The sequence below is a fragment of the Ursus arctos genome, unplaced genomic scaffold, assembly GCF_023065955.2.
Source record: "Ursus arctos isolate Adak ecotype North America unplaced genomic scaffold, UrsArc2.0 scaffold_3, whole genome shotgun sequence".
Lineage (NCBI taxonomy): Eukaryota > Metazoa > Chordata > Mammalia > Carnivora > Ursidae > Ursus > Ursus arctos.
In genome coordinates this window covers 76,575,890-76,589,047 of record NW_026622985.1, presented here as the reverse complement: position 1 = coordinate 76,589,047, position 13,158 = coordinate 76,575,890, and the positions used below count along the sequence as shown (strand labels likewise).

Here is a 13,158-nt window from a genome sequence, read left to right as displayed (position 1 = left end):
GAAGAAAGATAATGAGTTCAGTTTTGGATATCTTTCAGAGGTTATTAAAGGTATCAAGGTAGTAATGTCCTATAGGCAAATAGATTTGGGTTCTGGAGCTCAAAGAGTTCCTACTTAGGGAGATTTTGGCCAAAGAATAGAATGAGAAGATGTGTTGAAGAATGTTAGTGTTAAGAAGGTAGCATGAATAAGACATAGATAATCCAGAGGTGTAGGAGAAAAACCAGGAGAGAGTGGTGTCTTGTATATTTATTTAGAAAGGTAAGTTCCAAGGAGTAGTATCAGTAACTCTTACGTAAATTGCTGTCTGGTACGCACTCTCCTAAGTGCTTTACATACGTTCTGTCTTTTAATTCTTGAAAGGTCCCTGTAAATAGATATTATTATTCCCATTTTATAGTTGGGAAAACAGATACAGCATAAGTAATTCATCCAAGGTTAGATCCAAGGTTAGCTATTAAGTGGCTGAGCTGTGATCTGAATTTTCTTTACATTTACCACTAACCAAAGCATTATGTTGTTGCTAAATGCTCAGTCTAAGGTCTGAAAAGTATCTGTTTGATTTAATAATCAAGAAAGACTAATGTTGGAAAGCCTAATGTTGCTGGATCGGCTTTTTAGTGGTTTGAGGATTGAATGTTGGGTGAGAAAGTGAAAGCAGGAAATGTCTTTCAAGGAGTATGTTGTGGTATTCTGGTATTTTGATATTTTTATTATGAAAGTCATAGTCCTGAAGTAGCGGAAAGCATTTTGATTTTAGCTGAGTCAGTTTTGCATTTGGTTAACAGTGACTGTCTCTTATACTACCTAAAATCAATTTCACAGCTACTGCACTAAAGTGAAATAAAATAAAGTTTTTAAAAATTTATCTGCATTTTCTTTCCTCTTCTATTCTGTCCTCACCCTGTCCCCTTTCCTTCCAGTACACTCACACTCAGACTCATAGTCCATGTTCATAAACTTACTCCTATAGCAGTTTAGCATCGTGAAAAGGAGTGGAAGCCCTGGAGACAGGCTGGTTGGATTCAAGCAAAGATCCACCATTTACTAGCTATGTAACTGGGAAAGTAATTTTATCTACCTATGCCTTATCTTTTCCATTTGTAAGCTAGGAATTATAATGGAACCTACTTCATAGAAATGCAATGAGGATTAAGTGTGAAGTGCTATTTAATGAATTCTAAGCATTCAGTAAATGCTAGTTAATGTGGTCAAGATAATGATATCATTAACACGCCTTTGGACAAGGAATTTACTTAGACTCATAGTTTTCAGTGAAAATAATGTACCATAATCTCATTGACCAGAGACAGAATTATTTTGCAATTAGTGAAGTTCAAGCTTAAAAGACTTATTTGAACATTGGGGCGCCTGGGTGGCTCAGTTGTTAAGCGTCTGCCTTCGGCTCAGGGTGTGATCCTGACATTCTGGGGTCGAGCCCCACATCAGGCTCCTCTGCTGGGAGCCTGCTTCTTTCTCTCCCACTCCCCCTGCTTGTATTCCCTCTCTGTCTGGCTCTCTGTCAAATAAATAAATAAAATCTTAAAAAAAAAAAAACAAACTTATTTGAACAAGACCAAGACCATGATAGGGGTCTTAGAAATGAATTTACATTTTCATATGTGTAGAATTTACACAAGTGGGATGTTTTAATATAAAATGGTTAAGATTGCTGTCTCTTTCCATTTTGACTTCACCTCCATCACATTTCCTGTCTTATCAAGTGGCATTGGAATGGCTGAGAACATTTTTGGAATATGTAGCTAAGGGGAAGTTGACCTGTGGAATAGGTTTAATGAGATATATTTGTGTGCTTTGCAGTTACTTCCATTAATAGCCAGAATGTGTGAGCTCTCCCGGTGTAGAAATGTTTTCTAGGAACATTCCCACTCATTGGGTAGTATAGAAGAAAAGTATGGAATCAGAAGTTGTACCAGGGTATGAATATATACTGTCAGACCTAGCATGAGGTGTATATAGTTAGTGGACGAAAATAGATACTGAAACTATGGAATCTGAAGCTACTTCAAGGACAATTGTTACAAATCTTGCAGCTTATACAGGAAAGAAACTTAATAGAAATTTTTTCAAACTGTCAACAGTCCTAAAAATTTACACAAGGTTACTAATAACAAGTGGTGAAGTAAATACAATTGTTGTAAACTACCAGTAACAAAAATTGTGATTTCTCATTTTAAATATTCCATTTCATATTAAAGAATACATTTTATTGTGAAGGAATGAAAAGGAAGGGATGCATTTAAAGAGGATGTTTAAAGAGTAACATTGGGGACAGTTAATAAGATAGGGATGTGTCTAAATATGTTATTGATACTGATTTGTAATTTCTGCAAGATTTCAGTTTTTTTGGAGTTTATTAAGACTTAATAGGTCACCATGTGGTTTGCTTTCCTGAACATTCCATGTGTAGTTGACAGGAATGTGTTTTCAGCAATTGTCTTTTCTGGTGGTCCGTCAACGTTAATGGTATAAACTTGTACGATTGTGTTTTCAGGTCTTCTGTATTTGTACTGATTTTATTTCTCTTTGTTCTATCAATTACTGAGAGAGAGGTGTTAATACCAGGTATGATTGTGGATTTGTCTATTTCTTCTTTTAGTTATGTCAGTATTCATCTATTTTGAAGCTTTGTTATTAAGTGCATATGTATTTGGGTGGTTATTTCTTTTTGATGAATGGATCCTTTTGTCATTATCAGATGTCTATCTCTGGTAACTTTTTGAGCATCTGTTTTATCTGGTAATCTAGCTATGCCAGCATTTTTAGATTAACTGGATGGTGTATCTTTTATTTTTAATTTATTTATGTTTTTATATTTTAAGTATCCCTTGGATGGCATGTCACTGGATTATGCTTTTTAATCCAGTCTGTCGATCTCACCATTTAATTGGAGTGCTTAATTTATATGTAAAGTAATTGTTACAATGGTGTTTAAGTAATACCATCTTGCTTTTTGATTTCCATTTGTCCTTTTTGTGATCATCTTTCCTTCTTTCCTGAGTTCTGTGGGTTCATGAAATATTGTTTTCCCATTCTGTTCTGTTTTCTCTATTGGTTTGAACAACACCTGCCTTATTATTGTCTTTAATGTACTCTAGTACTAACAATATACCTTCTTATTAAAATCTACTTACAGTTAATATTGTACCACTTTTCAAGTAATGCTTCTTATTTCTCATGTCCTGCTTCTTTCTTCCCAGTTGACAAATAGAATTTTTTCCATTTCCTACTCCCCTGTTCCTTGAGCTGTTATATCTGTTTGTATATGTATTATAAACTCCACCTTACAATGTTAGCTCTTGCTTTTAAATGGGGAGTTGTCTCTCAAGGAAATTAAGAGAAGGCAAAAACATAGTCTTTTATACAGACTGACATATTTACTATTTCTGATGTGCTTTATTTTTACCAGTATACCCAAGTTTCCCTTCATCTTGAAAAACATCCATTAGCATTTCTTGTAGTACAGCTGGAGATGAATTTTCTTAGTATTCATTCAGGTGAGAATGCCTTTATTTCACCTTTGGGATTTTTTATTTTTTCAAGTTTTTATTTAAATTCCAGTTAGTTAACATACAGTGTAATATTAGTTTCAGGAGAGGAATTTAGTGATTCATCATTTACATACAGTGCCAAGTGCTTATCACAAGTCCCCTCCTTAATATCCATCACTCATTTCATTTTGAAGGTAATTTTTACTGGATATAGAATTTGATGTTGACTCCCCCCCCCCCCCTTCTGAGTACTTTTTAACATATTCTGTTGCTTTCTGGCTTCCATTGTTTTATACGTAATGTGTCCTGTTCTGCTTTTGGCTCTTTTCTTATTTATCTTTTGGTTTTAGCAGTTGGACTGCCGTGTTCCTGGGTGTGGCTTTTCTTGGAATTTCTCCTACTTATGTATAACTGAGCTTCTTGGATCCATAAATCAATGTTTTCTGTCAAATTAAGAAAATTATTGACTATGTTTCTTGGAATTTTTTTTTTCTACCACATGATTACTTTTTTCTCCTTTCAGGATATCAGTTACATGTCTATTTGTATGTTAAGCTGTTTGATATTGTCCCATAGGTCTCTGAGGTATTGTTCCATTTTCTTAAGTATTGTTTTGGTTTTTGCCTGAGTGAAATTTTCAAATTAATTTCTATTGATCTGTCTTCAAGTTCATTGAATGTTTTTTTCTGCCATGTCCAGTATTCTGTTATGCATAGTTAGTGAATTTTTCATTTTAGTTCTTGTACCTGAGTTAGGGATAAAGGAGAGAATGTAACAGGAAGGAGGTGGGGGCTTTATAAGTAAAATGGGTCTGATAGTGAAAGAAAGAGAATAATGCTTCATTTCAGTTTTACTTTTCTAATCAATATTCTCCAGGTAGACATTGTTACATATTTTATTCTTATGTTTATTTTCCATTTCCCTTGTATTTTCTTTCATATGAAATACAGTTTTATGGATTACAGTTTGTTTTCTACTTCATTGCATTTAAGGTCTTACCAAATACTTCTTAGTATTGTCAAACTTACTTTTCATTTGGTTGATTAGTGTGATGTTTCTTATGTACTTTATTAGTATATATTATTTGTGAGAATCCATTTTCTCTGATTCAATTTTCTAACAAATCATTACTACAAGTTACTACTGAGTTGTATCTAGTTGTAACATTTTTATTTTGTGTGCCTGATATAGAGGCATTTAAATGATACAGTTGTTTGCTAAGTTCTTACTTTTCTCCTGATTATGCAGTCTACTATCTGTATTTTTTAATTTTTGTTCCTACTTACATTAGTGAAATATTTTTCAGTTTTAGCCCTTTTATTACAATACCTCCTTTTAGATGTAAGTGAACATGTTATTATTCGGTAGGGTTAAAACTAGGAAATATCCTTTACTTATTTCTCATGATTAGAACATTTTCATGAACAATGCTCATTTATTTTAAAAAGTTAGATCAAAGTATATGATTTCTGTTCTTTCATATATCTGAATGAATCTCTTATTTTTCAGCTCTCAGTTTGAATACTTACATACCCTTTTTTAACCTGCAGATACCTCCTATTTATGTTTCTTGAATTTTGTTAAATGCATTTTACAGTTAAATTCATTGTTTTTTAGTGTACATTTCTGCAAGTTTTGACAGACGTATAAGAACATATAATCACAAATATAATTAAGCTGTATAACAATGCATCACTCCCCAAAATTTCATAGTCAGCTGCTACTCCAATTGCAACCCCTGGCAACCAATTTTTACCAGTTTTCTGACAGTATACTTTTTGCCTTTTAAGAATGCCACGTAAGGGGCGCCTGGGTGGCACAGCGGTTAAGCGTCTGCCTTCGGCTCAGGGCGTGATCCCGGTGATCTGGGATCGAGCCCCACATCAGGCTCTTCCCCTATGAGCCTGCTTCTTCCTCTCCCACTCCCCCTGCTTGTGTTCCCTCTCTCGCTGGCTGTCTCTATCTCTGTCAAATAAATAAATAAAATCTTTAAAAAAAAAAAAAGAATGCCACGTAAGAGGGATGCCTGGGTGGCTCAGCTGGCTAAGCATCTGCCATCGGCTCAGGTCATGATCACAGGGTCCTGGGATCGAGTCTTGCATTGGACTCCCTCCTTAGCTGGGAGCCTGCTTCTCCCTCCCTATGCCCCTCCCCCTGCTTGTGCACTAGCACACACTCTCTCTCTCTCTCTGATAAATAGATAAAATTAAAAAAAAAAAAAAGAATGAAGAATGCCATGTAAATGGAGTCCTGCACTATGTAGCCTTTTGAGCCTGGCGGCTTTCACGAATTATTTGAGATTCTTCCAGGATGTTATGTTGGTCAGTACTGTTCCTTTTTATTGGTGTCTAGAATTCCATCACAGTCCATTTCTTCATTCCTCAGTGTAGCAGTATTTGGATTCTTTCCAGTTTTTTAAAATGATGAGTAAAGCAGCTATAAACATTCACGTACAAATTTTTATGTAAACATAGGTGTTTATTTTATTTGGGTAAATGTCAAGTGGTCAAGTAGCTCTCAAGCAATGATATATAATCCAGCTTCTAGGTGGTGTACTACATACCGTTCAGTAGATTTGGTTGGTCAGGAGGAGCCAAATAGATTAGGTTCATACTGTGCACAAAAGCATTTGTATCGTATCTGAGAGGCACTGACCTTAGGAAGACTCCACTCTTATAATGGGGGCATGTGTGATACATTTTTAATATCTAATATTCACTTTTTTCCTGAAAGCTAACATGAGATTTCTGGAGTATAGACCAACTGTAATTTTTACTCTCAACAATGACTGCATCAGTTTTCTATCCCCCATCTTCCTCATTCAAGGCAATATGGTGAGGATCAAAAGTCTTCCTGTGTGTGAAAAGGGGATTTCTTGCACTGTAGAAAAGGAACCTTGAAATTATGAATCTGGGAGTTTATAAAGGACAGCTGTCCTATCCAGCTTTACCCTCCGCTCCTGAGAGTCAGAGAAAAACCACGTCTTCTGAATATAGATATATCATTTAGAATGTAAAGGACTGTTTCTAGGGTTCATCCATCCCTTATTGAAATGGAAACACAACTCTGGGGACATAAATCCCCCTGGAAGTCTCTTACTATTCAGTCATCCTTAAACTTCCAAAGCTTATTGTTTAATTCAACTTCCATTTTTTCTTTGCTCACTTCAGCTAAAGATAGGAACAAATTGTATACTATCTTTCTAATGGGATAACTTATTGTGAGTAAAACTTCCTACTTAATTTATAACTGAGGGCCACATAATCAACTAAAGGTGCTTCCTTAAAAACTTGAATATTTCTTTTTTTTTTTTTAAGATTTTATTTATTTATTTGTTTTTTGGGTTTTTTTTTGCTTGATTTCTGCCTTTCACACAGGAAGCACAAATACTAAGGGCCTACATGGTACCCTTGGAAACAAAGAGTTTACAATTGTTGGGGACCCTCAAGAAAGGACATAGATCAGTCAGGCAGCACAGGTTGACAGGCTCCCCTGTGCGGTCTGCCAGCTGGGAAGCCTCAAGGCCTAGTTCGGTCCTATTACTTCAGTTTAGTCCTTGTTTTCAGAGAGACCACTGGAGAGCAGTCAGTTAAATCTGGCCTACTTGTCCAGCTCATTTGCCGTAGAAGTTGTAGAAACGTTTCAAAGTATCTTACATGGAAGGTACAGGAGCTGGGCCATACCCTGGGGGCTCATGGTTGGGCCCAGGTCAGGGATGCAGTTAGTTAACTTTCAGAGTCCCTGTAGTTGGTGAGAGCAGCTCCAGAGTGCCTTTTCCTTTGGGGTGAGGGGAAGGCTTCTGGAATAGTTATGAAAGACAAAGATTAAAATTCCTTCCTTCCTCTGTACCTCCTGATGTTTGAAGAGTTCCTTTTCCAGGATTGGGGGCTCCTCCCCAGTGCTGGGCATCTCTCCCTAGATGCCTGAGTTTTTGGCTCTCCATTGTTAACAAAATCTGTGTGTCCCATTCCAGAAACCATAATGTCACATTTTTCAGTCATTCTGGACTCTCACTTAGAGCTTTCTTTCATCTACGTGGATCAAGTGTCAGAGTAACAAAAGCACCTGTTTTGAGTTCATTTTGATTAATTTAATCTGATCGAAGTTCCCTTGATTACTTTGTGTCCTTTCCTGTTCTTTTATATGTCTCATAATTTGTTGTTGTTGTAAGCTGTATCTCTTGTGAAGGGCAGTGGAAACCAAAGGCAGTAGTTTTTATTCCTGGGAATGTGCGGGTCTTTCTGCTAGGCCTCAGTGTGGTGTGTTGAGTTAACCAAATTAGAAGTTGAGCGAAGTTTAGGATTTGTTGTTCTGGTTACTTTCGTATTCATTTAGAGTTACTTTGTATTTAGAAGGGGGTCTGTTTGGCCAGAGGGGGTTTCTCACTGTCTTTAGTTTTAGGTCCTGTCTTTGTGCTTAACCTCAGCTAAAGTTTCTCTCCCAGCTCTTGAGCCTCTGTCCCAGTCGTAGATCATGTTAATTTTTGCTAGATACTTGTTGTTAGTCTTGTGATAAGTGAATGTTCTTTGTTCTGATTTAGCCTCAGTCTTATCAGGCAAGGTGACCTGGGTCTTACGGGTGAGGTCTTCTAGTGATTCTGCCCTGTCCCCAGCTGTAGGTCTGGCTCTCCCACCTGTAAACCTCTTTCTCCTTATCCCTAGAGGTGTAGAGGTCTCTTTTCAAAGAGACCTATAATGTATTTATTCATAGGATCATTAAATTTTAGAGCCAGAAGAAAGTATAGAAACTATCTAGATTAATTACTTCATTTTGTCTGAGAGACTGTGATTAAATAGCTTTTTTAAGGTGACAGAGCTGGTTAGTTACAGAAGAATGAGGACTGAACTTTATGTGTGCTTTACTTCATTGTTTTGTCCACATTGCCCTTATTTATGAGATTACCATTTTGCATTTTTAAATTCTTTAAATTAGTGTTTATTTCTTTCTAGGAGCAAACTCTTCATTTTTCTTCAGTAGAGAACAACCTTATAGGGGTTAAAATGAAACTGAAGTTGAGCCATTCATCTTCATCTGTAAAATGAGGAATTAGATAATATTTAGCTAATAAGATTATTTAAAAAATTAAGTTATGACCCTAAATAATTAGGCCTTCTGAAATTTCTTTAGTAAAATCACTTTCATTTCTTAAATATGGTGACTTGAACATAATACTTTGATTTTTTTGAAAAATAAAAGTTTATTGTTTTTAAAATAGTTTTTCCAATTTTAACTTATCTCTTGGTGTTATAATAAGCTCTTTTGGGTTTTCTGTGTAACTGTTTTTCTCTCATTTTAGGGGAAACTCTCCTTTATTTCCTCTTTAACTTATGGTGGAAACAGAACAGCTGTATTGAAGATTGCACTACAAGGTATTCAATATAATAAGACCATTTCTGCTTAACCTTTTCTTACAATCTACAAATGGATAACTTAATATATATATAATATATATATATATTATATATATATACACACACACACAGAGACATATATATGTACACACACATAAGCACAAAAATAATTTCTAAAGGGTAATACATACACAGTAGTGTAAAAAAACTGTAGAATGAAATAAACTTTTTTTTCACTAAATTTTTTGGTACCATGTATTCTCTCTCCCCTCACCCATTTCTTCTATTTTGCTTCATATTCCTTTAATCTCTTATCTAAACTTGTTACAATAGCTAACTGGTCCCCAACTTCTGTGTGTGTGACCTAAACAGCTTAGCAAAATTAAAATACTCCTTTCAGCATGTTGTTACCTAGGTATAGTTATATGAGATTATGCCTTCTTCCTAGTAACCCTGAAATAATCCTGGTAGGCTAGGAAGAGCTGCCATGGAGTATTTGAGGACCAAAATAGATCTCCTCTGAAGCCTGAAAATGGATTGAAGAGTGGCCTGCAGCAGTGAATGGGAAACAGACTTTGAACTAGAACACTCTGTAACTACTGAAAACCATTTATATGTTGGACACTGTTCTAGGTATGGGAGATACAGCAGTGACCAAAATAAAGCTCTTGCCTTCATGAAGTTTACATTTTAGGGGGGTAAATAAATTCAGTAAATAATTACATAAGTAATATTAGGTAGAAATGTGGTCCGAAGAAAAATAAAGCATGATAAGGTAGTAGGCCTGATGAATCATCCTTTTGATATATTGTTAGGTTTAATTTACAAATATTTGATTAAGGATTTTTACATCTTAAGTTTATGAAGGATGTTGTTCCATGTCTTTCTTTTCTTGTAATGGTTTTGCATGATTTTGGTACTAGTGTAATGCTGTCTTCATTAAGTGCCTCCTTGTCTTCTGTTTTCTGGAAGAGTTTATTTATAATTGTTTTTATTTCTTCCTTAAATGTTTGTAGAATTCATCAGCGACGCCAGCTGTGCCTGGAAATTTCTTTATGGGAAAGTTCCAAACCCTAAGTTCAGTGTATTTATTTGTTAATAGGACTTTTCTTTTTTATCTTTTTTTCTTTGAGTAAGTTTCAGTAGTTTGTGTTTCTAAAGGAATTTATCTATTTCATCTTAGTTGTCAAATATATTGGCATAAAGTTATTCATAATATATTTTTGATGTACTTTTAATGTTGGTAGGGTCTATAGTGATGTCCTGTTTCATTCATTTGATATTTTGTGACTACTCTCTATCTTTTTTCCCCTGATCATTCTGGCTAAATATTTATTTTATTGATCTTTAAAATCAGCTTTTCTTTTCATTGATTCTTCTCTGGTTTTCAGTTTTCTGTAACACTTTATTTTTTGTTCATCTGCTGTTTTCAGTGTACTATTAACTTCTAATACTATATTTTTCAACTCTGAAAGTTCATTTTGAGATTTTTTTTATATCTTCCATTTCTCCTCATCATGTTCATGGCTGGTAATTTTTTTACTGGATACCATTTAGAATTTTATATTAGCAAATGTTGGGTTTATTTCTTATCCATCCTTTAAATATTACTTGTCTTTATTTTGGGATACATTTAATTTTCTTGGAATCAATTTGATTAGCTTTGTTGGGGTGGGTATAAAACAACTTTTATTTTTAGGCCAATTTGGCCTTATCACTAAGGAAATACCCTTCTGACAGTTATACTCTCTGCCTTCTGTGTGAGGATTCCATTCTGTCTGGTTGGAACCAGAGCAATTCCTAGCCCTGTGTGAGTCTCAGAATTGTGCTGCCTATTCCTTTCAAGTGGTTCTTCCTCTTCATGAGGTACTTGCCTTCCATGTACTTGAAGATAAATATTCAGCCAAAGACCTAAGGCACCCATCTTCAGATCACCAGAGCACTCTCAATCTGTGCTGCTGTCCTTCTTTCAGCACTCTGCCCTGCAAATTCTAGCCACCTTTTTATTCTCATATCAGACTCTTCTGAATTCAGTGAAGGCTGCTGAGCTTTGTTGAATTTTAACTCCATTTCTGCTGCCTGGAAATTCTCTAGGAAGTAAGCTAGGGATATTGTCTTATTTTCCTTCTCAGATCACTTTCCTGCACTTCCTGTTTGATATCTGAAAACTGTTGTTTCGTATATTTTTTCTTAGCTTTCTAGTCATTTTAACATCAGAAAATAAACCCAGTCTCTATTAGTCCACATGGCCAGACACAGACACCTGATAAGTGATTCAAGATATTAACATTGTGTTATATTTTGATTAGAAACCACTATGTTTTTGTCTTTGAGAAACATTAGTGATTCAGTTATGTATACACTTGTTTTGAGGAGTTGAAGAGGTAAGTGAAAGGAGGCAGTAGGCAGCTATGTGATAGTTGTTTCACTGGTGAGTGCCACCAGACCTGACACAGTAGCAGATTCAAGACTTCTAAGTCACACGAAAAAGACTATCATTTTGGGAAAGATCTTTCATATACTCTATAGATGCATAAAAATCTGATATGACGGCAGTTTCTTGGAGTAGTTGGATATTTGAAAGCTGATATGAATGAGACTTTCCTCAGATGATATAATTGAGTCTTAGCATTTGGCCCTGCTGTACTGGTTGTAGAAGGTGATATCTGGAGAGTGAAGATTGTGGAAATTCTTTTTTTTTTTCTTCCCCAATTAGATTTCATTTTCAAAATCATAGATACTTTGGTCTTTACACACACTCTGTTCTTTTACTCTTTAATTTGTGCATGCTGGAGGAGAAAATCACACTTATCTATATTAAAAATGTGCTGACACATTAGAAGTTCAGAAAAAGTGAACTACTTTGGGGGTGATATATAGTATAAAAATTGAATACCATATTCAATTTCTTTTTATTATAAACATGGAAAATAAATAGAATGTGGTTATTTTATGTGTTAATGTGATGTTTATAGAAATTTATAAAATGTATTCTAGTTGAAACTTGTTATAATTTTGGTTTTTCGTACTTAATAGTATTCTGTGCATTATTTTTGCAATACTTATGATATTAAACTAAAAGTGAATTATGAAAGTTTTAATTATTCTTCATAATTATATTTTGAAGTAACTGTAGTTTTTAGAATGTAGTTGTCATCAATTTTCTTGTGTGTGTAAAACTGCTGTATCTAATTAGTGTTTTTCTGTGCTTGTGTTTTTCTCTGTAGAACAAGAAAATTCAAATTCAGAGATCAACACCATCAATGTATTATTTTTTGGAAAATTAGCAAAGGACTGTGCAAAAGTTTTCTATGAAGGGGTAAATTATTTTCATGTTACTTTTTGTTTTAGGAGTAGATTTAAAATTATTGATGTTATATTTATTCTGTAGATCTTTTTTTGTTTTTTTGGTTATTTTTTACAGATTCATTATATATTTGCAGGTATGTAAAAAGGATACTTAAGCAACAGCTTTAAAATTGCAACATTCCAAAGAGGTTGTAAAACTTATCACTGACATAAAAAGGGACAATTTTTCCTTTCACTTCACTTTAATATTTAGTATTTAACAGAATGTCTTAAAGATATGTACATTTCCCCTCAATTAAAAAATAATTCTTAATAACTAAGAAATAATACAAACGATAACAGTATTTTTGTATTATTTTCTGATAATTGTTTCAAAATAAATGCCTGTTAAATCCGACAAAATGCTACTGAACCAACAACATATTAAAAGGTGTGGACACTATGACCAAGTGGGATTTATCCCAGGAGTACAGTTTGGTTCAGTATAAAAAAATCCGTCCTTGTAACATAATACATTAATAGAAAAAGGGAAAAAACAGATGGTCATCTTAACTGGTACACAAAAGGCATTTGATAAAATCCTAAACTCTTTTGTAATCAAAACACTTGGGAAACTAGGAATAGAAGGTAACTTCCTCAACACAATATAGGCAATTACGAGAAACTCACAGGTAACATCAAACGGAGTGGTGAAAGACTCAAAGCTTCTCACTAAGTTTAGAAACAAGACAAGGATGCTTACTTTACCACTGCTCGTCAACATTCCACCGAAAGTTCTAGCCAGAGCAGTTAAATAAGAAAATGAAATAAAAGACATGTAATCGTAAAGGAAGAAGTGAGACTGTCTCTATTTTCAGATGACATGATTCTGTATTTGAAAATCCCAAAGAATCCCAAAGAAAGCTACTGGGATTAATAAACGAATTCAGCAACATTGTAGGGTACAAAATGGACACATAAAAATCCTTGTTACTATGCACCCACAA

The 13,158-nt window shown here is 34.6% G+C and overlaps 1 protein-coding gene across 10 annotated transcripts in view; it reads left to right on the top strand.

The window, feature by feature from the left end:
* POT1 (protection of telomeres 1) overlaps positions 1–13,158 on the top strand; it is a 79,135-nt gene that overhangs the window by 2,343 nt on the left and 63,634 nt on the right. For 9 of the 10 annotated variants that reach the window (XM_026510368.4, XM_026510344.4, XM_044388015.3 and 6 more), the window contains exons 3-4: positions 8,809–8,881; positions 12,091–12,182. In XM_026510368.4, the coding sequence (XP_026366153.3) occupies positions 8,809–8,881; positions 12,091–12,182 (165 nt within the window). The remainder of the gene's footprint in view (positions 1–8,808; positions 8,882–12,090; positions 12,183–13,158) is intronic. The other variant, XM_057304174.1, reaches the window with a different exon arrangement.